This window comes from Ranitomeya imitator, chromosome 4 (genome assembly GCF_032444005.1).
Source record: "Ranitomeya imitator isolate aRanImi1 chromosome 4, aRanImi1.pri, whole genome shotgun sequence".
NCBI classification, from domain to species: Eukaryota; Metazoa; Chordata; class Amphibia; order Anura; family Dendrobatidae; genus Ranitomeya; species Ranitomeya imitator.
Window position 1 is genome coordinate 384146412 of NC_091285.1, and position 25239 is coordinate 384171650.

The following is a 25239-nucleotide window of genomic DNA, read 5'->3' on the forward strand; positions in this document are numbered from 1 at the left end:
TGGAGAGCCCCTGTGTGCCTAAACATTGGAGCTCCCCCACAAATGACCCCATTTTGGAAACTAGACCCCCAAGGAACTTATCTAGATGCATATTGAGCACTTTAAACCCCCAGCTGCTTCACAGAAGTTTATAACGCAGAGCCATGAAAATAAAAAATAACTTTTCTTTCCTCAAAAATGATTTTTTAGCCTGGAATTTCCTATTTTGCCAAGGGTATTAGGAGAAATTGGACCCCAAATGTTGTTGTCCAGTTTGTCCTGAGTACGCTGATACCCCATATGTGGGGGTAAACCACTGTTTGGGCGCACGGCAGGGCTCAGAAGGGAAGGCACGCCATTTGGCTTTTTAAATGGAAAATTAGCTCCAATCATTAGCGGACACCATGTCACGTTTGGAGAGCCCTTATGTGCCTAAACATTGGAGATCCCCCACAAATGACCCCATTTTGGAAACTAGACCCCCAAAGGAACTAATCTAGATGTGTGGTGAGGACTTTGAACCCCCAAGTGCTTCACAGAAGTTTATAACGCAGAGCCATGAAAATAAAATAAAAAATTATTTTCTCAAAAATGATCCAAGGGTAACAGGAGAAATTTAACCCCAATATTTGTTGTCCAGTTCCTCCTGAGTACGGTGATACCCCATATGTGGGGGTAAACTACTGTTTGGGCACATGCCGGGGCTCGGAAGTGAAGTAGTGACGCTTTGAAATGCATACATTGATGGAATGCTCTGCGGGCGTCACGTTGCGTTTGCAGAGCCCCTGATGTGGCTAAACAGTAGAAACCCCCCACAAGTGACCCCATTTTGGAAACTAGACCCCGAAAGGAACTTATCTAGATGTGTGGTGAGCACTTTGAACCCTCAAGTGCTTCACAGAAGTTTATAACGCAGAGCCGTGAAAATAATAAATACGTTTTCTTTCCTCAAAATTAATTATTTAGCCCAGAATTTTTTATTTTTCCAAGGGTTACAGGAGAAATTGGACCCCAAAAGTTGTTGTCCAGTTTCTCCCGAGTACGCTGATACCCCATGTGTGGGGGTAAACCACTGTTTGGGCACACGTCGGGCTCGGAAGTGAGGGAGCACCATTTGACTTTTTAAAAAAAAGATTGGCTGGAATCAATGGTGGCGCCATGTTGCGTTTGGAGACCCATGATGTGCCTAAACAGTGGAAACCCCTCAATTCTAACTCCAACACTAACCGCCCCACGCCCCTAACCCTAATCCCAACTGTAGCCATAACCCTAATCACAACCCTAACCGCAACACACTCCTAACCACAGCCCTAACCCCAACACACGCCTAACCCTAACCACAACCCTAATTCCAACCCTAACCCTAAGGCTATGTGCCCACGTTGCGGATTCGTGTGAGATTTTTCAGCATCATTTTTGAAAAATCCGCGGGTAAAAGGCACTGCGTTTTACCTGCGGATTTACCGTGGATTTCCAGTGTTTTTTGTGCGGATTTCACCTGCGGATTCTTATTGAGGAACAGGTGTAAAACGCCACGGAATCCGCACAAAGAATTGACATGCTGCGGAAAATACAACGCAGCGTTTCCGCGTGGTATTTTCCGCACCATGGGCACAGCGGATTTGGTTTTCCATAGGTATACTTGGTACTGTAAACCTGATGGAACACTGCTGCGGATCCGCAGCCAAATCCGCACCGTGTGCACATGGCCTAATTCTAAAGGTACGTGCACATGCTGCGGATCCGCAGCAGTTTCCCATGAGTTTACAGTTCAATGTAAACCTATGGAAAACAAAAATCGCTGTACACATGCTGCAGAAAAACTGCACGGAAACGCAGCGGTTTACATTCCGCAGCATGTCGCTTCTTTCTGCGGATTCCACAGCGGTTTTACAACTGCTCCAATAGAAAATCGCAGTTGTAAAACTGCAGTGAAATGCGCAGAAAAACCGCTGTAAATCTGCCATAAATCCGCAGTGGTTTAGCACTGCGGATTTATCAAATCCGCAGCGGAAAAATCCGCAGAGGACCAGAATACGTGTGCACATACCGAAACCCTAACCCTACCCCTAACCCTAAACCCTACCCCTACCTCTAGTTCTTACACCAACCTTAGTGGAAGAAAAAAAAAAAATCTTTATTTTATTATTGTCCCTACCTATGGGGGTGACAAAGGGGGGGGGGTCATTCAGTATTTTTTTTATTTTGATCACTGCGATAGGTTTTATCGCAGTGATCAAAATGCACTGGAAACGAATCTGCCGGCCAGCAGATTCGGCGGGCGCACTGCGCATGCGCCCGCCATTTTGGAAGATGGCGGCGCCCAGGAAAGAAGACGGACGGACCACGGGAGGCTCGGTAAGTATGATGGGGTGCTGGGATCAGCCAAGATGGCGCCGACGCCAGAGAGAAGGCGGAGAAGGACAACGCGGCATGCCAGAAGAGAATGGCGGCGGCGGCAAAGCTCCAGCAGTTTGCTAGAGTGGAGGCCGCAGGGAACTCAGGAAAAGCAGAGGAGGACGCCGGAGCAGACACAGACACAGAAGGAGAGGAGGAAAGCCCAGCAGAGGAACAGGAGGTACAACAGGGGAGCAGGGATGGTGACATGGCGGTGGTAGTAGGGGGATCTGAAGATAAGTAGCCAGGAGCAGAGCCCATCCTTAGAGATGTCTTTGCACTGGTATCATCATGCAAACAATCCCTGACCCAGCAGATACAGGAGGTCAAGGGGGATACAGCCCAGATAAATGCAGCCCTGCAGAAGATTGACAAACGTGTGGGGGCTGTGGAGGAAAGAGTGAGCACTGCAGAAGACCATATAGTGCAGCTGCAGAAAGCGGAGAGGAAGTTTACTCAGGCAATATCGGAGCTGGCTGCAAAAAATGAGGATCTGGAGAATAGGTCCAGAAGAAATAACATTCGTATAGTGGGTGTCCCTGAAAAAAATTAGGGGAGGAATCCCACGGAGTATATTGAAAGCTGGCTCCTTGAGACTTTTGGTGATGCAGCACTGACAAAAGTATTTGCGGTAGAAAGAGCCCACAGGGTCCCACCGAAACCACCTGTCCCTGGAGCAAGTCCCCGTACCATGCTTGCCAAAATCCTAAACTACAGAGAGAGAGACATTATCCTGAGGAAGGCTAGAGACATGACAGATCTGACAATTGGAGGTCAAAGAATTGCTATTTACCCTGACTATTCCGCCCTGGTACAGAAACAACGGATGATGTTCACGGGTATCAAGAGACGGCTGAGAGAACTGGGAGTGCAGTACTCCATGATGTTTCCGGCACGACAGAGTGGTAGCGTTGGATAAGATTCATTTTTTCCAGACGCCGGAGGACGCTACCCAGTGGATAGATCTTAACGCTAAAAAGCTTAAAGGGAAAGGAGATTGAAAATGTGGGGTGGGTTAGTCGGGAGGTATTTTAATTCTTTCAAAAAGGAGAAAAAGAGTTTGACTGACAGTACATTGATAATTGAAATGTGTAGGTTGGAGGGTGGAGCTGGGTATTCAGGGAATGCACTGGGAGTGCTGATGCGGCGGAGAAGTATGAGGGAGGAAGGGTGTGCAACGTACTAAAAGTTTATTTAGTTTCTTGTAGTTGTAATGTAATACAGGTTGAATTATATTGCTCTTCTAAGACTTGCGCCGAATTCTGTTATAAACTGTAGCGGGAGGCGGAAGGAGAAGGTTACGTTAACAAGAGTGTTCGCAATGGGTGATGGTGCCCCACTCTTGATAAGAGGCAGAATGTATAGTATTGGGGGGCGTGGGGGAGGGGGGGGGGGGGGGTAAGGGTGGGGAGGGAAGTTAGACAGCTCAGAACCGGGAGTAACGACATAATTAAAGATGATGAGTCACATAATAGGGGACCACTTTAAGATATTGAGTTGGAATGTGAGAGGTCTGGCGGATAAGTCAAGAAGAGCTGCGAGCTTGCAGTATGCGAAGGATCAGCGGGCTTCTATGATATGCTTGTTAGAGACGCACTTGATACAGGAGAAAGTGGATGTACTGAATAGACGGTGGATACAGAAAGGGTATCATTCTACCTTTTCGACGTACTTAAGAGGGGTGTCAGTGTTGGTGCCGATGGGAGTGCAGTATGAAGAGGTGAAAGTATGCGTGGATGCTGAGGGTCAGTATGTGGTGATACAATGTATATTGTATGGAGTGAGATTGTGTGTTGCGGCAATGTATATTCCACCTCCATATTCAAGTAAGAAGATCAGGGAGGTGTTGGAGAAGGTGGAACGATGGGAACCACTACCACTTTTAATTATTGGGGATTTGAACAATATCTGTGACGACTTTTGGGATAAAAATAAGAACACCCAGAACAGGTCGAAGGGGCACACTACAACATTTGGTACCTATGTGCGTGAAATAGGCATGATTGATCTATGGAGAGTTAGACATGTTGGGGAGAGAGGGTACTCGTGCTACTCGCCGGCTCATGCTACGCTATCCAGAATTGATATGGCGCTGGGTAACCGCCTGTTGGACACAATGGTGGGAGAGGTGCGTTATCTGTCGAGGGCCCTTTCGGATCACAGTCCAATTGAGGTGGAGGTTAGGTTGTTGGGGACACGGACCGCAAGTGGGAGAGAATGGAAGATCCATCCTAACTGGTTACAGAATATTGACTTGGACGGTATAGGGAAGGAGGTGACGGAATTCTTTGCTTTAAATGATGGGAGTGCAGATGCTCTAACTGTTTGGGATGCAATGAAAGCGTACCTGAGAGGGTTACTATTTAGAGACATTAGTAGGTGTAAGAGGAGGACAAGGGAGGCGGAGAGGGTGGCGATGGAGGAGCTGAAAGCCGCAGAGGACGAGATGGTAGTGCTGGGGACTTCCGAAGCAGAGAAAAGGTTGAGAACAGCGCAAAATTGTATGCAAAAGATTCTGCTGGGAAAAGCTGAAAGGAAGCGGGAGTTTCAGAGGGTGACTTATTTTCAGGAGGGAGAAACAGTGGGTCACATGCTATCGGTGGTAGTCGCGGCTCAGCGTAGTACCTCGTATGTGCACTCGTTGGTTTCAGATGGGGGGAGCAGGGTATCTGAAACACCTGAAATTATAAAGGTCTTTGCGGACTTCTACGCGGACTTATATTCCTCCAGGGTCAATGAGTCAGCCGGAAATACGGAGACTTTCCTTGAGAGTCTGGGTCATCCGAAATTGAGTGAGGAGGATAGGGTGAGCCTAGATGCCCCTATCACCGAGGAGGAACTGAGTCGGGCGCTGAAGTCTATGGCCAATGGGAAAGCACCTGGGGTTGATGGGTTACCAGCTGAAATCTATAAAAGTTTGGAGGAAGTGCTGATTCCTAGATTAAAGTTAGTACTGGAGGAGGCTGGACGCCAAGGGTATCTCCCAGCATCTATGAGGGAGGCCACTATAGTGGTTATTCCGAAGGAGGATAAGGATCTGGGGAAGCCTGAGTCATATCGGACAATCTCTCTGTTAACCATCGATGTCAAGCTCTTGGCCAAGGTGTTAGCTACCCGTTTGTCCAGCGTCATTGCTAACCTTGTACATCCGGATCAGTCTGGTTTTATGCCTGACAGGTCTACAGCGGTTAATCTGCGGAGGCTGCATATGAACCTGCAGCTGAAGTCTGACAACTGTGGCCGAAGGGTTATTGCGTCCTTGGATGCCCATAAGGCGCTTGACAGTGTGGAGTGGGGATATCTCTGGCGGGTGTTGACGTGTATGGGTATTGGTCCGCAATTTGTGGTGTGGACTCAACTGTTATATTCACTACCAACAGCTAGAATTAGAGTGAATGGGGAACTCTCTCAGCCTATAAAGTTGGCCAGAGGTACGAGGCAGGGTTGCCCACTGTCGCCCCTTCTGTTTGCCTTAGCTGTGGAGCCACTGGCCGCCAAGATACGACAATCGGATGAGGTCCCTGGGTTCAGATATGGGAGTGTTGAGGAGAAGATCACAACATCAATGTTTCCAGTCATGGCCGATGATATTGCAGCATCGGCCATGGCTGGATTGTAATATTTCACCAGTTATAATAGGTGAAATATTACAAATCGCTCTGATTGGCAGTTTCACTTTCAACAGCCAATCAGAGCGATCGTAGCCACGGGGGGGGTGAAGCCCCCCCCTGGGCTAAACTACCACTCCCCCTGTCCCTGCAGATCGGGTGAAATGGGAGTGTCACAGGTCGGATTGGCACCGACTTTCATGACGCATACGCTGTGTCACAGGTCGGGAAGGGGTTAATTGAAAACAGCTGACATGTTGCGGCTTTGAAGTGGGCTCACCACCGAAGCCTACCTCAAAGCGGGGGATACTGCCAGCTGACGTACTATTCCGTCAGCTAGCAGAAAGGGGTTAATGAACAATATGTTTCAGTTAAAATATATATATATATATATATATATATATATATATATATATATATATATATATATATATATATATATATATATATATATATATATATATATATATATATATATATATATATATATATAGGCTCACGCGCAATTTTCTGCGCCAGAGGGGGAAAGCCGACGGCGGGGGCCAATATTTGTAGCCTGGGAAGAGGTTAATATCCAGGTCCCCCTATATTTTATAGCCAGAAAGGCTATGCAGACAGCTGCAGGCTGATATTCATAGCTTAGAGAGGGGCCATGGATATTGCCCCCACCCCCGGCTACAGAAAATACCAGTCCGCAGCTGCCCCAGAAATGGCGCATCTGTGAGATGCGCCAATTCTGGCACTTAACCCCTCTCTTCCCACTCCCGAGTAGCGGTGGGATATGGGGTAATAAGGGGTTAATGTCACCTTGCTACCGTAAGGTGACATTAAGCCGGGTTAACAATGGAGAGGCGTCAATAAGACGCCTATCCATTATCAATCCTAGAGTAGTGAAAGAGTTAAAAATAAATAAATAAAGACACAGCCAGAAAAAAAGTATTTTAATATTCTTAATTTCACCATACTCCATCGCCTTCAAAAAATTAAAAATAATAAACCGTATACTACCTGTCCGCCGTAGTCCAATTAATAACGAGTGTCCCACGACGATCTCCCATATAGAACAGTGACATCGGGTGATGTCACTGCTCTATAGACCTTCAGTGACACTGACAGGAGACAATGGCTCCTACAGTGCATCACTGAGGTTACCCGAGTTCAGGGTCTCACTTTATGGCATTGCTGCGTGGGAACTTTCTCACACAGTAGTGCCAGAAGTGAGATTAGGGACTATTATCTCACAGGGGTGTAGGAATACATTGTGGGGAAAACAGTGTGGAAGGATACCTTCCATCATCGTATTCCTGGAGCCCCTGGAGAGCGGTCACATCAGCTGATGCTGCTGCTCTCCACTGGAGATCGCCGTGGGACACTCGTTTTAATTGGATATCTGCGGATCAGGGAGTATATTGTTTGTTTATTATTTAAATTTTTTTATTTATTTTTTTTTTTTACAGGTGACACTGGCTTCGGGGATCAAGGTGACAAGTGATGCGAGTATGTTCACTGTTATATGTAACTGTATGTCTATATGCATGTTGAATGTACTGTATGTATGTGTTGTATGTTGCATGGTGTATGTTGCATGTAGCATGTTGCACGTTGCATGTTGCACGTCGCATGTTGTGTGTATGTATGTTGTATGTTCTCTGTGTGTGTAATGTATGTGTATAATGTATGTTGTATGTATGTACTGTATATGTGTATGTGCTTTGTTTTTTACATTCAACACATTAGCCAGATGATGGGACTACTAAGGTCTCATCATTGGCTAATGTGTCACTCACTGTCACAGGCATAGCCCGATGGGACTTGTAGTCCCATCAGACGATGCCTGCACACAGAGACACACACACCAATGACCCCCCCCTGCCCGAAGCAGACCCCAGCATGGCCAGCGAACCCTCCGCACACACCCAGAAACCCCAGCACCGACCGGCGCCCGCACATCCCGGCGCAGCCACGCAGACCCCTCCGCGCCGGCACATCCCAGCGCAGCCCCGCACATCCCAGCACAGCACCACATGCAGCCCCCAGCACCGCCCACAGCCTAGTCACTCTTGAGTGACTGCTGTCTGTGGAGGCTGGGTCATTCCTACTGATGACGTCACGTCAATTTCCAGAGTCTGGAAATTGACGTGACGTCGGCGGAAATTAGCGGTGGCTGCAGCCGGGGGTCATGTGACCCGGACTCAGCTGCCGGCATAGCGCCCCTCACAGGCTAAAATGGCAACAAAGTATTTACAGAATTCATTAGGGGCCCCGGGGGGATACATTGGGTGGTTAATTAAAAGTAGTGGACAACCCCTTTAAGGTCCTGCAATGCCTGCATGAGGAAAGACAGTGAATCAAAAAACTACTACATTTCTAATTGGATGCTATAACTACGATGACAGCATTGGAGATGGGAATACCTCCAAGTCAGAGCTGCATATAAATGAGATATGCTAGCTGAGCTAACCATATGGAGAACACCAGCCAGACATTTCTGGGAAATATTGTAATTTGTATTGGTTAAATTCAAACAAAGGCAGGATCTGGGCAAAATATTTTTCAAGATTCGTGTCCATGCTGTAACCATACAAACATGCTTTAGTAAATCTGAATGCACTATGTTTAGAAATACTGTAATATTTTTCACCTGAGCACGAAGAACGTCAATTGTCTCCGAATCGGCCTGGTGTTTGGCAGCCACCTCCTTAATTTCGTCGATCTCAAACTGCTTCTTAGCCAACGCTTTTTCGCAGGAATCAAGTTTTTTCTGCAGCTCAAAAAACTGCAATTTTGGTACTTTTTCAGACTGCAGTTGAAAAACAAAAATAATGCTAAGAGGGTAATATGGAGACAATACAAGGGAAAAAAAACACGAAAAATATATTGTATACATTTCCAAAGAGATGATGATATTGGGTTCTTACCGTAAAATCTCTATTGGAGCCTTCATTGGGGGAGACCGGAAACCATGGTATTGTATATGCTTCTGTCACTAGGAGGCTGACACTAGGTAATAAAGATGTTAGCTTCTCAGTAGCATACACCCACCGAGCAAAACAAAGACGATCAGTTAGTGTAAAAGCAGTAGAAGGAACCAAAAGATGGCCCAACAGACATTTATAAAAGGGCAGGTGCCGTGTCCCCGAATGAATGCTCGGAGAAAGATTTTACGGTAAGAACCCAAGATATTTTCTCTGTCGCTTCATTGGGGGACACAGAAAACCATGGGAAGTCCAAAAGCCATGCACACGGGAGGGAAGAAAAGAAATCTCAGAAATGAGACCGTCCACAGTAATATGCAAAACATTTCTGCCCAGGCCCAAAATGCCAAGGAGATGGAAGAAAGTTAGCATTCTGTAGAAGCTGGAAAAGGTAAAAACAGATAACTGGGAGCTGCTAATAGAGGCCTGAAGATAACAGGTGTGGGACGCCCTAGGCCCAGATGAGATAGTAGGAAGACAGATGGAGCTCTGTCCCTTGTGAATATGCGCACAGAAATCTAGAGCGGATCCAGACTAGAAGACTATTCTGATGATTCACCAGACGCAAATGGGGAATCTGAGCATCTGAAGAAACTGTTCTCGACAGACGGGACTAAGACGTGCACTGACCCGGAGACACGCTAACCAATAACAATATATCAAGAGACAGATAGGAGGACAAGAAAGAAGAGAAGCACAGCCAGAGATGATTATCTCACACAATGAAGAGAGAATCGAACGCATGACCAGAGGGGTTGGAAAGGGAAAGCGAAAGTACTAAAGTGGAGAGATAGTTATCGAAACAACCTTCCAGGAAAGGAGAAAATATGAAAGAAAAAAAAAATGATACGAAGACAACAAGACGCTATAGAGAGTGTTAAGCACCAGATGAGGGCCCCCAAGTCACACGGCAGGCCACTCAAGATTAATTAAGCGGGCGCATGCCAAAGGAAAAAAACTTGAAAAGTTGAAACAAGAAAACTGGTTCCCCTGAAGGGAAGATAGAAAACCTGCCCCTAGGGCAGGGACAAACCAGACTCAAGTTCCGACAATACGGGAGTGAAGGGGAGAATAAGAGGGTCACCCTACTTAGATCATAATCAAGATGTGATAGGGGAACTGCAACTTGGGTGCTGCGTCTTACGAACAAACAGAAAAAAAAAAAAACGGAAACCAACAATCAAATCATAATAGCAGAGAAGATATAGAAGTTTCCAAGAGGAAACTAAGAAGGTAGACTACCTCCGAGCGCTCAAGAGGGAAGAAGAAAGGGGGAGGATTTGAGTCCAGGCGACTGCAAAGGTGTGGGAGAACAATGGCTGAGTCGCAGAATCTGGAAGTTTAAAATTTACCAATGCCATTAGCGACTATGGACAAGGACAGTCTTATGAAACAAGCCGCAGAACAGTAGGATAAGACCTTTCACCTGTCGAAGAACATAACTTACTACTGCGGACAAATCGGCAGACATTGTTCAGTCCATGACCAGGCACCACCGGCGAGGCTGACCACCCTGGAAGGAAGAGAATCCTGTGACCTGACGTGGAAGGAAAAACAAATACCTACCACTCTGAGTTCCAGATGAAGAAGTCATAATTACCCTACAGGCAATCCTGAGCTGTGCGAAACTGAACTAAAGTTGCTAACAAAGAAAAAAGATGCCCGTCATCAAACCTTATCTGTCTGGGAGGATCTTTTGCGAAGAATGAGGCTAGAACACCACCACTAAGCCAAGAGTAAGAGTATGCGCAGACGAGAGAGACACAGAAAGGAAAGTCAGTAGAGAACCTATCAGTAGGGGAAGGAAGCCCGCGCGTCTGGATTGGGACAGCATGTTTTGATACATTAGAGACTGGATTGAGGCAAGGGGCGATATTGACCTGTTGAAAGTCTAACCGAATCTCCCAGCATGTAGAAAAAGGAAAAGAAAAAAAAGAACCTTGGACCCCATGTGTGAGCCGATGGTAATGCCTAGGGCTGGCAGAGAATGCTGGAGACTCTAAACTCTAATCTAGAACAGGATGCATAGAGAAGTATTCAAGCGCACTGGGCGGAGGAAGGCTGTAGGTTTTTATAGATTTAGCCATCTTTGAGGGCGTTAAATGGAAAATCAGTACATAAGCTGGAGATCCAGAATGGAAGGATAGGAACTGTCCTACTCTGAAACAGGAGATATTTAAATGAGAAAAAAAGCATAGAGTGGCTGGAGTAAAGCCACACAAAACATGGTAAGGAAACCTCCCAACTCCCTGGAGAGTTAACCATGGAGAGGTCTAAACCTAGAATCCAAGTACTGAAGAGCAACAGTGTGAAACAGAGCTGGAAAGGGCATACGTGGCAAAAACGACACTAACGGTGACACTAGCTGATAAGCAAACAACCAATCCAGCCTATGGAAAAACAAGTACTGATCCCCGGAATCTTCTTAGGTAACCTTTGTCCAACCAGGACCTTGTAGAAAGGAAGCGGACAAGGATCCTTGAATGTGGGACCACTTACTTTGGCATGAGCCACAGTAGGACAGATGATCAATGAGATCAGGAAAAGTAGGCTGCTGTAAGGAGAAAAAACAATGAGCAATCTGTTCAGCGACGTCCAACCATCTGAGGGAGAAGGAACCCCAGGAAGATGCCTGGTGTACGCAACTGAAAGGGCGCAGGCTGGCTCACCGATCCCACCAGCTGGGCAAATGTGTTGAACCTGTGAACCACAGATCAGACAGCCAGAGATTCCACAAGTTGGAATGGGCTGTCTGGGAGAGACAGTGTTGTACCTGGGCGTTAAAATGTAATAACCCCGAGAGAGTTACCAAACTGACTCTAAATGCCAAGAAGGAAACAAATCTTGTCGGAGGAAGGCACAAGTTTTCATGGTGCTCAAACATCAGATCCAGGACTGAAGTGGCTCTCGTACTATGGCTGTGGCTTGTGAAGAGCAAGGCGTTATGTGACCTAATTCTTGTCGGAGAGGTTAAAACTCCTTTACATGATGTCCAAAATCGAATCCCAGTTCTGAAGAGACTCTTGGCGAAGGATAAGGTATTATCCCATCTCTGTAAGTTAGAAGGGGTAAGTCTGTACAGACAGCCAAGGTGATGAAAACTCTCAAGGCCTCTTGGATCACATTACGATTATTCATGAGGATCATGGTAAATGTAGGATCTAACTCACCAAGTAGCGAGACAGAAAAAAGAAACACTGCTGCTATTAGTCAAGTGAAACATATATGGTGGGTCTAACTCACTGGTAGTGTCCATGGACATCACTATAGACAGTAGTGTGATTCACGGTAGATTGAAATCCTGATCTACTGGATAGTTGATATTAGGTCTGATAACCGGATGGTGAGCAAAACACCTGGGTTGCAACCTGTGATCAGGGTGAGGTGTGTGGCAGGAAGTACGTTTGAGTTGCCGGATCACAGACGGAACACTTGGATCACTACTGCAATCAGTCATTTTACGTTATAGAGGTGTGTATGACTTACCAGATAATGAACTGGGCATTTACGATGCTACTGTGGTCGGCTACATGGTAGATGGTACGTCAGACTCACTGGATGGTGGACAGAACAACATGCCATACTGGTGCATTCATCTAAGAAGTATGTGGTGGATGGTGTATGACTCACTGGATATTGAAAGGAAACACGGAGCGTTCCTCCAATGTAACGTGAGGTATGTGGTAGGGGGTGCGTTTGACTTGCCTGATATCGGACCAAACACTAGTATCGCTGCTGCAGTCGACCACGATGCACGTGAAACGTTTTATTCAGACGTTCAGAGCGGCCTATCACGTTCACTAATCAGTCATTTTATGTTTGTGTGTGTATGTGTGTGTGTGTGTGTGTAGCCCATTCACTATCCCTATCTATTCCCTAACCCCTGAAGATGGCTGGACAATCATTGTAAATACATCATTATAAATAAACACCTGTACTTTGTATCTCCCCCACCTCATTGTAGATTGTAAGCTCTCACGAGCATGGTCGTCTTATTTCACTTTAATTATTATATTGTTAACGTTGTTACTTATGACTTTTGTGTTTGAAACTGTTAAACTGTAAAGCGCTGCGGAATATGTTGGCGTTATATAAAGATTATTATTATTATATTATTATTCACTGGATGCTAGACAAAGGCAAATGTGGACTGCTGTTACAATAGACCATAAAGTATAAGGTAGGTGGGGTGTCCACTAGTACCACTGCTGCCATGATCCTCACTACCCTACAACTGACTCACAGTTGATGAAAACTCAGGAGAAGAGGGCATAGGAAAGAGTACTCCAGTGCTATGGTTGAGGTCTGGATACCTGACAGTATTAGGCAGAATAGCAGTTTCTGACATCAGGCTATGTTGTGCCAGCCTCCATAGCGTGTCCTGTCCCACCATATTACTGTAGTTATTTTTAATAATTTATTTCTGAGTGGTAGGTTTGAGGATAGGCATCTAATGTGGATTTGGGAGTAATATATCTTGAGAAAAAGAGGTCCACCTACAGGACAGCCAGGATTTGGAAAGTCGGCAGAAGACTGCTTGTGCGTACAGTGCCTTTAGTCAGCCAGAAACCGGCCCTCACACTGTAATAGTGCAGCTCACCTTTCTTCATATAACAGTTGTTGCAGACATCTAGAAAGAAAAAAGAAAGATGGTGAAGAAAGGCACGACTGATTGGCTGTGATGGCAGGGGCAAGTCATGGCTGCAGGAGAATGCCCCAAACTAAGCCGGGGGAGTGGAGGACCAGGATCATTCTTTGGAGCACCTGAACACATCTCGTGTTAGGGTCTAGTGTTCTGCTGGATAAAAAGATGAGGAGACGGGGTGTCCGTCCACGCTGTACTTGCTGTCTCAAGGTGGGATAACAGAGTGACTATTTACAGTTTCCCTCCAAGAGGTGAAAGAGGAAACCTTCTGTAAAGGAAAGGGAAAAAACACATTGCTGAAAAATGCCGAAAACCGAGCTTGATATGGGTCTAGTGAAAGACCCATGTCCGCCTCCTACTGACACAAAACTAAACTGGTTGTCATGGTTCTGGTTGGTAGGTGTATACTGCTGTGGAAGAGCAAAACTTTTTTTTTATTGCCTAGTGTCAGCAGTAAACACCTTGGTTTCTGGTGTCCCCCAATGAAGCAATAGAGAAAGATCATTTTCCTAAATTGAAAATAATCAATGGGCTTCTTTCATCAGAGACAACACCTTTCCAAAATGCGACCACTGGCACCATTAGCAGAAGGCTGATTTTCTATCAGGCCGTTCGTGCAGTTTTTGGAATCAACTAGAACAGGTGCAGTTTTCATAGAGCTGCTTCATTGCTCACCTCTATGAATCAAAACCAAGAACTGCCCTCTATTGTGTTCATATGCTATTACTGCATACAGACAGACATGGTCTTCATTGGACAACCCTTTTCAAGCTGATCTGTCATAAGAACATGTAGCTTTTTATTGATTTATTTTTAAAGCATATCGTCCGCTGAGCAACCTGTAAAACTGCACTTTTTTTGTGCACTTTTGTATAGCGTTTGTAAGATAGAATACATTTGTCAGTATGTTATACACATATCCAATAGTTTATAGCTTGGCATGCTGTTTTCAATCTATGACTGTACATTCTTCTTGTTCAATATAAAGAAGTGGGGCTACCTTCATTTGGATATAATAAGTCCATATTTTTTGGACTATAAGACGCACCTTTTCCCCAAAAAATTTGGGAGGGAAATGGGAGGGTGCGTCCTATGGTGCGAACGCAGGCTTGCGGGGGGGGGGGGGGGGGGTTTGCAGCAGAGGTGTGGCGATGCTGTGATGGTGCGGAGTGCGGCTGAGCAGGGTCGCTTCCTCAGGATACCGGTGGCAGAAATGTGGCGACGCTGAGGCACGGTGTCCATGGTGAGCAGAGCCGAGTGGTTTTCCTGTGGCCATCTTCCTGAAGCCGTGGGCCGCCGGAGGCTGCACGTGAGCAGATTGAAATCTCGGTGGCACTCAGCTTCAGGAAAATGGCCGCCGAGATCTCAATCTGCACACATGCGGCTCCGGTGGCCCATGGCTTCACGAAGATGGGTGCAGGGAAACAGAACAGTACTTCGTATGTTCCATTGCATCTCAATAGTCCGAAAAATACAGTAAGCCAGAGTATGGACAGTCCCAGCAGCAGACTAATGATATTCAGAAAGTGGTGCTCAGTATTCAAGCGTAGTAGATGAATGGAATCATTCAAGTCTCTTTTGTCTGCATTTCCTACCACCTATCTGTGAAGTATATGGTATATAAAGACTTCTGGTACTCGCCATAAAATATTCTCATAACCTTCAATGGAAGACACAGGAACCATGGGTTTATATGCTGCCACCTGGAGGCTGACACCAAGAATACACCTTCGAGCTCGCTCACACTGGAGTATAACACTGCCAAGAGCTATCACATGTTTTATCAAATAGCACTCAGCCCAATGTTATACATATTATAAAAAAGCAGACTACTCCCCACCACCTGGGCAGCCGACAACCAATAATTCAGTTAGTACAAAAGCAGTAGGACGAGCAAAACCAACACCCCTTCCACACAAGGGAAGGGGCTGTGTCCCCCAATAAAGGCTACGAGAAACAGATTTTACGGTAAGTACCAAAAATCTTTATTTCTCAGTCGCTTCATTGGGGGACACCGGAACCATGGGACGTTCCTGGGGTGGGAAAACTGATACCTGTACAGCAAAGGGAAGAATAGAAAACCCTCAGGTTACTACAGAAGCAACTGCTGCTTGTAGTACCCAAAGTACACAAAAGGCAAGAGCTCCACAACGATGTGGACAGAAGACTATGTAATGGCTCTATGCCATAGAAGAACAGACGTTTAGATGATTCTACCACATGTGGGTAGAAATCTTTGTCCTGGCAGGTGCATCCTAGCTTAGTCCGACCTTTCAAAATGCAAATTAAAACCAGAGAACAATGGTAACCCTAGAGGTGGTCTGAAATTTGACAGAGATAATCGTAATGAATAACAAAGCAACTGAACATCCAAACTGAGCTGCAATAGACCTGCACAGCTCTGACTATAATAGATTGTGTAACAACCTGTCAAAGAGATGAGAGGCAAAGTACTTAAAGAAAGGAGAGCAATCTCCCCATTAAGGTGAAAGTCAGAGAACGCTATGGAGAAAGGAGGGAACTGAAGGCCAGCCAGGACACTCTGTCCCAGAGAAAGAGAGAAATGGGTGAGAGTCCCATTTAGAGCCTCATCTGATGGAAGAGGTCCATAGAGAGAAAAAAAAAAAAAAAAAAAAAATCGAAAGAAATATCTCTTATCGGCATGAAAAGGAGATGACTGAAGTGTATCCAAGACCTGATTGATGTCTCCCAGAGGCTGTTCTAATTAACGGCCTAAAAGTCAAGTTTGGCTGGACCAGGGTAGCCAAGGAAGGGACCTGGCCCTTGGAAGTTAACCCTGACTCAAGACAGGCATGCAAAAAAAGAAAAGAATCTCACCATAGAAGCGCTGCAGATAGCCTCTTGTTTTTAGTGGAGAACCTTTCTAAATGTAACAGTAGAAATGGGATGTCTATGGCCCTTGTTAATTATTGGATGTCAGATGTCCAGGTGTAGTCTGGGGGAAAGGAGTCAGCTTTTTTTTTCTCTTTATAAGATGTATTCTCATTGTCAGTATATTGACCCATGGTTCATGTATCCACCAACAAAGCGAGATCTGTCTGGCGAGTGCCATATTTTCCTTTTTTTTTTTTCGTGTGAAAGGTTGCATTCTTCTCGTACCTAGCCATTTTTCCTCCAAGTAGTCTGGTTTCCCTTCACACACCAAAACTATGCTTTAGGTTGACTGACTTTCCAAATGTAAAATATTCCTAAGATAAGCATTTGTTTTGAGATAGGGAATTTGATAAACTCCATTTGCATATATAGAGAAACAAAGGTAGTCCTATGTAATTAATAGGCATTTTTATTTAATTTATTACCTAATAAACTTTTCTTTATAGGGAACCTGTCACCCATAAAAAATCAAAAGGTGAGCTAAGCCCACCGGCATCAGGGGCTTATCTACAGCATTCTGTAATGCTGTAGATAAGCCCCCGCTGTATCCTGAAAGATGAGAAAAAGAAGTTAGATTATACTCACGCGGGCGGTCCGATCCGATGGGCGTCGTGGACCGGTCCAGGGCCCCCCCATCTTCATAGGATGACGTCCTCTTCTGGTCTTCACGCTGCGGCTCCAGCGCAGGCATACTTTGTCTGCCCTGTTGAGGGCAGAGCAAAGTACTGCAGTGCGCAGGTGCCGGGACTCTGACATTTCTCGGCGCCTGCGCACTGCAGTACTTTACTCTGCCCTCAACAGTGCAGACAAAGTACGCCTGCGCCGGAGCCCAGTGTGAAGACAAGAAGAGGACGTCATCGTAAGAAGATGGGAGGAACCGGACCTGACCGCGACGCCCATCGGACCGGACCGCACCGCAGTGTGACCGCCCCTGGGTGAGTATAATATAACCTCTTTTCCTCATCTTTTAGGATACATCGGAGGCTTATCTACAGCATTACAGAATGCTGTACATAAGCCCCTGATGCCGGTGGGCTTAGCTCACCTTCGATTTTGGGGGCAACAGGTTCCCTTTAACACAATACAACTGTACCCTGCAATTCTGTCATGTTGATCACAAATACCATTTTCAATTTAAGAGTTTTTAATATCTTAGTTATTTAACACACAACATACTATATGTACTTACCTCAGCATGTCTTAATAACTCATAGTCTCCCATCTGCTTATTCAGTGCTTCCTCCAATGAAGATATCTGTTTCCTAGAAAGAATGATGAGAATGTGAGGAGCATCAAGCACGTTTACACATACAGTGGCTTGCAAAAGTATTCACCCCTTGGCATATTTTATTTTACTACCTCACCGCCTGTAATGTCACTGTTTTTTTTGAGGATTTGCATCAGTACAACTGTGAACATTTGGTTTTCTTTTTATTGTGAGGCAGACAACAAATAGGACAAAATAGATGAAAAAGTCAGTGTGCATAACTATTCAACCCTCTAAAGTCAGCCTCCTTTTGACACATTTACAGCTGCAAACCGCTTTGGATAAGTCTCTATGAGCTTTCCATTCCCTCAAGGCAGAAACTGCTCCAGCCCCTTCTAGTTAGATGGTTTCCTCTGGTGAACAGCAATCTTCAAGTCTGTCCACACATTCTCAATTACAGTAAAGTCTACGCTGGACTAGGCCACTCAAACATTTACACGTTTCCCCTGAAACCACTCGAGTGTTATTTTAGCGGTATGCTTTGGATCATTGTCTTGCTAGACAGTAAACCTCTGTCGCAGGTCTCAAATCACTGACAGACTGAAACAGGTTTAGCTCAAGAATATCATTGTGTGTCGCACTATCCATCTTCTCTTCGACTCGGACAATTTTCCTTATCCCTGCTGCTGAAAAAAATCCCTAGAGCATTATGCTGCCATCACGTTTCACTGCAGGGATGATGTTTTTGGAATGATGAGTTGTTGGTTTTACATCAGACATAGCATTTACCTTGGTGGCCAAAACATTCAACTTTGGTCTCACCTGACCACAGCACCTTCCTCTATATATTTGGAGAGTCTCCCATATCTCTTTTGGCAAACTCAAAATGAGCCTTACAATCTGTGTACGTAAAGGCTTTTTTTCTGCCCACTCCTCTATGGAGTGTATGGCTTATTGTGGCTGTATGGACAGATACTCCAATCTCTATTTGGGAACTCTGCAGCTTCTTCAAGGTTACCTTTTGGTGGGTGGCCCTTTCTTGGCGCTCCAGGGTTTCATCAGAGATTGGGATATATTTTATAACCCGACTTGTATTTCTCAACAACGTAGTTCCTGACATGTTTGGAGATCTCATTGGTCTTCATGGTGTTTGGTTACTGATCCTTCTTTCTTAACCCCTTTCTGCCATCTGAAGTACTATCCCGTCGAGGTGACCTGGGACTTAATTCACAGGGACGGGATAGTACGTCATAGGCGATCAGCCACGCTCATAGGGAGAGCATGGCCGGGTGTCAACTGATTATTACAGCTGAAATCCGGCACTATGTGCCAGGAGCAGTCAGGGACCGCTCTCTGCACATTAACCCCCGGAACACTGCGATCAAACATGATTGCATCGCGCAGGGAGGAGGCTCCCTGCATTCTTCCCTGAGACCCTCGGAACAACACCATGTGATCGCGTTGTTCCGAGCGTCTCCTCCCTGCAGGCCTCGGATCCAAGATGGCCGTGGGGGTCCTTCCGGGTCGTGGATTACAAGCGCCTGCTGAGAGCAGGCACCGGCAAGCCTGCACTGCCTGTCAGATCGCTGATCTGACATAGTGCTTTTGCAAACACAAAGTAAAAAAAAATTAGAAAAAAAAAAAAATAATATTAAACGTGTAAAAAAAATTAAAAAATTTAGGCTAAAAACGCTATAAAACGCCAAAAAAACGCATACAATAAGCTTCCCATCATTTAGAATGAATTCCGCATGTTTTGTGCACATGATGCGTTTTTTTCCGCGAAAAAAACGCATCGCGGTAAAAACCTCAGCATGTTCATTAATTTTGCATTTTTTTTGTGGATTTCCCACTACAAAATGCATTGGGAAGTGTCCGGAAAAAACGCGGCAAAAACGCATGCAGATTTCTTGCAGAAAATGTCCGGTTTTTCTCAGGAATTTTCTGCGAGAAATCCTGAACGTGTGCACATAGCCTTAAAAAAAAATCCTAAGAAAAAAAAATATATATTGTTTTAATAAATACATTTCTTTATGTAAATAAAAACAACAATAAAAGTACACATATTTAGTATCGCCGCATCTGTAACGACCCGCTGAGAACGTCATCTTGTCCCGCAAAAAAACGGGCCACCATAGAGCGTCATCACCGAAAAAATAAAAAAGTTATAGCCCTCAGAATAAAGCAATGCAAAAATAATTATTTTTTTCTGTAACATTGTTTATTGTGTAAAAGCGCCAAAACATAAAAAAATGATATAAATGAGGTATCGCTGTAATCGTACTGACCCGAAGAATAAAACTGGTTTATCAATTTTACAAAAACGTGGAATGGTATAAAGGTTTTTAGAATGGTGGCACACTTGGGTATTTTGGGGTATTTTGTATCATACAGACCCCTCAAAGTGACTGCAAATGTGATGTGGTCCCTAAAAAAAAAAAAAAATTGTGTTGTAAAAATGAGAAATTGCTGGTCAGATTTTAACCCTTATAACTCCCTAACAAAAAAAAAAAATTTTGTTCCAAAATTGTCTAAAAATGAACCATACGGAACTTAGCGCAAATATCACATATTGTTCCAAAATTGTGCTGATGTAAAGTAGACATGTGGGAAATGTTACTTATTAAGTATTTTGTGTGACAGATCACTGTAATTTAAGGGCATGAAAATTCAAAGTTGGAAAATTGTGAAATTTTCAAAATTTTCGCCAAATTTCCGTTTTTTCACAAATAAACACAACTAATGTCAAGGAAATTTTACCAGTATCTTGAACTACAATATGTCACGAGAAAACAGTGTCAGAATCAACGGGATCCGTTGAAGCGTTCCAGAGATATAACCTCATAAAGGGACAGTGGTCAGAATTGTAAAAAATTGGCCAGGTCATTAACATGCAAACCACCCCTGGGGGTTAAGGGGTTAATGGTGTTGCAGTCTCTGTGGCGTTTTCAGTAAAGGTGTGTATATACTGACAGACCATGTGACACAGATTGCACACAGGTGGACTTCCTATCACCAAGCATGTGACTTATGAAGATAATTGATTGCACCTATAAATTTAATTTATGCCTATATTTTTTTCACTTCACCAACTTAGACTATTTAGTGCTGATGCATCACACTGAAATCGGATTACAAAAATATTGCAATATAACAAAATAGGTAAAAAGCCAAGAGGGAGGGGGAATACTTTTGCAAGCCACTGTATAACTATTAAAAGCAGATTTAGCCGGCCACACACATACAGCACTCTCTCAGCACTCAGCTATCTCTTCAGTCTGCGCATAAACATGAGTAATGAGCTCAGCCAAATGCTCATGTACTTTCAAAGGGGAGAGTGGAAAAAGCTGCGGTGAAAAGAACAGCACCTGCTAGAAGACAGTCGGGAGACCCCATAGACATGACTATAAACAAATCGCAATGATATTGGTGTGTTCGGCCTACTTTAGTAAACGATAGAAAAGCCAATATTCTAGGAAAAACATTCAAAGGTTATATCGAGCTATGAGTTTTATATTTTTTGCATCCTACATATGCCATAGCATAAAAGACACGCAGAAACTGTCCATTCATCCTTTATGGCTTTCGATCTGTGTCTGTGCACCCACTGATGTTCCTCTGCTTTGCTCCGCTCCATTTTCATCTCGGACTGCAGGCTTTCAACTTGAAGCTCCAACTTGCTCACAGAATACTGAAGCGTTTGTTTCTCATCCAGATCAACCTGATTATCCACAAGTTTCTTATCTAGAGATGAACATCTAAAACCAAGAACAAAATAGAAAACAATTCTAAAGGCGTAATAAATAACATATGCGCGCGTGTCAGGGCCCCACTACTGTAACCAGGCACTGTTACAGTTAATCAGTTAATACCTCCTATTATCTGCAGAATTGTGTGGCCAATACATTTAGATGTGGCTCCAGCTCCAGGCAGTAGCCAAAACATGAGAACCACATGATGACAAAGATGCCTGGACTAGATCTGCACTGCTGGAATGAAGACCTTAATCACTCCTTACCTGTCCTGCAGCTTGTTTTTTATGACCTGGGCTTCATTTAACTTTTCACTTGTTTCGTATAGTTCTTTATTCAGAGCCTCAATCTTCTGCTTTAGGTTTTCTACTTCCACAGAAAGCTGTAAAGCAAACTCATTGTCAGTACACAGTATGGCCAACTAAAATGACTCCCATATAAATCAGAGAACAGGATGTAATGAGGAATAACACATTACTAATGAGGCACCAAAAAGCAATCCTTGGGGTCATAGACTGATACATTTTACAACACGCTTTTGGGGTTCAGAGGCCTCTAATGGCTCCAATGTATGTATGTACAAGAAGGGATTTTGGTAGACCATCCCTATCAAATGAGGAAGGAAGAGGTACATAGATTCATGTTATGTAAATACTATGGCATTTAAGTAGGAACACACACACTTCTCAGTATTAGGCTACAGTCAGAAGGCGTTGATTCTCTCATCCGAGAGAACTGGGCCAAGATAAATAAGATCACACTGTGGAGATCAAGAACAAAATTTCTCCATCTTATCCATTCTTCAACAGAGTGCAGTCCGATGCTTTCCACACACTAGAATGGGTTAGCGGCATCAGATTTTAGTCAGTGAAAAAAAAAAAATTGTGCAACAGTAGTGACCCATTGCATAACATAACATTGGTCCAAGTGCTATCTGGTTTAACCCCTTCAGGACCTATGATGTACCTATACGTCATAGGTCGCCTCCCTGTCATTAATGCAGGCTCCGCTCCGGTGCTAAGCAACCGGGGGATCTGCAGGAGACCCCTGTGCTGGTCATTCCAGATCTGCTTTGAACACCGCCCCCGTGGCAGGTGTTCATAGCAGATGAGCATCTCTCCTACACATAGCAGGGCTGAAACCCTATGTGTTGTACCATGCAATCAGAAGATCACAGCTTCAAGTTTCCCAAGGAGACTATTCAAAACCGTAAAATCCTTTTCTCCGAGACGCTCATTGGGGGACACAGGACTGCGGGTGTATGCTACTGCTGCCAGGAGGCTGACACTAAGTAAACATAAAAAAAGGTTTAGCTCCTCCTCTGTCATATACACCCTGACAGGGGCCGAAGGCAAACCCAGTTTGGTGCAAAAAGCAGTAAGAGAACAAATATAACAGTCAGCATTAATACAGAAACAACATGTCTAGAAAACGACCCTACCGACTGAAAGTCAAATAACAAAAAAGAGCCATTTGGTTAACGGAGGGAGCCATGTCCCCAATGAGCGTCTCGGACAAAAGGATTTTACAGTGAGTAACACAAAAATCCCTATTTCTCCTTCGCCTCATTGGGGGACACAGGACTGTGGGATGTCCTAAAGCAGTCCGTGGGTGGGAAATTGACTCACCGGAGTAATATCCAGGCATCTGCCACCTACAGGTGCGCCACCGCTGCCTGAAGAATCCTTCTACCCAGACTTGCATCTGCAGAAGTCTGTGTATGGACATTATAGTGTTTGGAAAAGGTATGCAAACTGGACCAGGCTGCTGCCTTGCAAACTTGTTCTGCCAAAGCCTGGTGCCGAAACGCCCAGGAAGCCCCATCTGCTCGAGTAAAGTGAGCTCTGATTCCGGCCGGAACGATCATGCCCTTGATGCGGTAGGCCTCCTGAATAGATCCGCTTGGCCATGGTGGATCTTGAAACAGCGAGTCCCTTCCTGCGACCTTCAGGAAGCACAAACAGCGCATCCGTCTGCCGAAAAAGGTGCAGTCCGTGAAATGTACCTCCAAAATGCTCTCACTAGGTCTAGCGTATGGAGAGCTTTTGCCACACGGTGCGTTGGCGCCGGGCAAAAAGAATGTAAGACAATGTCCTCGTTAATGTGAAACGAGGAAACCACCTTTGGCAAAAAGGAGGGTGCTGGCCTGAGCACAACCTTATCCTGATGGAGCCGTAGAAACGGAGCCCGGCAGGATAGAACCGCCAGTTCTGATACCTGCCTAATGGAAGTTATGGCCACCAAGAACACGACTTTCCAGGAAAAATAGGTCAAAGACATCCTGAAGAGGCTCAAAAGGAGCTTCCTGCAAGGCACTTAAGACCAAGTTAAGGTTCCAAGAATCCAGGGGGGCCTTGTAAGGCGGTACCATATGAGTGACTCCCTGTAGAAAAGTTTTCACCTGTAAATTGACAGCAATCCTGCGCTGAAAAAGAACCGATAAGGATGATATCTGTCTTCTGAGAGTACTTGGTGCAAGCCCTGAATCCAGGCCGGCTTGGAGAAAAGCAAGAATGTTAGGAATGGAGTACCATAGTGGAGGAAGCCCACACTTTCTTCACCATGAAAAGAAAACCTTCCAGGTGTAATGATAAATACGTGCCGAGACAGATTTGCGGGCGCTAATCATGGTAGCGGCAACCTTTCGTGGGAACCCGGCCTGCGTCAGAATCCAAGATTCAATGGCCAAGCCGTTAAACACAGGACCCCTGAGTTCTGGTGGTAGATTGGGCCCTGAGCATTCTGGAAGCCGCCAAGGAACCTCGGTGAGCAGCTGCACTAGGTCTGCGTACCATGACCGATGAGGCCAATCTGGAGCAACTAGGATTGCTGGGACTCCCTCTGTCTTGATCTTCCTGACTACTTTCGGGAGCAGCGCCAGAGGGGGAAACAGGTATGGGAGACAAAACTGGTTCCAAGGTAGAACTAACGCGTCCACGGCGATTGCCTGTAGATCTCGATACCGGTCGACAGACTTGGGTACCTTGGCATTCATTCCGGAAGCCATCAGGTCCATGTCTGAGGTTCCCCAGCGATGACATTTGCTGAAACACCTCGGGATGGAGACACCACTCCCCGGATGCAAGGCCCTGACTACTGAGAAAATCCGCAGCCCAGTTTTCCCTCGCCTGGAATGTGGACTGCCGAAATTACCGAGTGGTTCTTTTCGGCCCAGTCGATGACCTGTTTTACCTCGTGCATGGCCGCCCTGCTGCGGGTACCCCCTTGATGATTTATGTAGGCCACCGCTATGGCATTGTCCGATTGAATCCGGACAGGGCGGCCTGCTAGAAGATGATGAAAATGTTGCAGCGCCAGCCGGATCGCCCAAATCTCTAATAGATTGATCGGGAGAGTTGAATCCTGCGAGGACCAGTGTCCCTGGGCTGTGTGGTGATAAAACACTGCTCCCCAACCGAGAAGACTGGCGTCTGTCGTGACTACCAACCAATGGGCTGGGGGAAAGGGTTTCCCTTGTCGTAGAGAAGGACTCATTGACCACCATGCAAGAGCCTGTCTGACCTGGAGAGACAGACGGCACCTGAGGTTGAGAGAATACGGATTCTTGTCCCATGCTGCCAACAGTGCATGTTGGAGAGGACGGAGATGGAATTGTGAAAAAGGTACTGCCTCTATTGCCGCCACCATCCTTCCTAAAACCCTCATGCAGAACCGGATTGTATAGTAGGTCGGCCGGCGAAGGATCCTCACCTCTTTGCAGAGGGTCAGGACCTTTTCCCGGGGTAGGTTTGTCAACCCTTGTGAGGAGTTGAAGATCATC

The 25239-nt window shown here is 45.4% G+C and overlaps 1 protein-coding gene across 1 annotated transcript in view; it reads right to left on the reverse strand.

Moving 5' to 3' along the window:
• Positions 1-25239, reverse strand: part of OPTN (optineurin) — a 106065-nt gene that overhangs the window by 29738 nt on the left and 51088 nt on the right. The window contains 4 exon segments of the mRNA XM_069765201.1: positions 8626-8784; positions 17689-17761; positions 21315-21464; positions 21725-21840. Of these exon segments, the coding sequence (XP_069621302.1) occupies positions 8626-8784; positions 17689-17761; positions 21315-21464; positions 21725-21840 (498 nt within the window).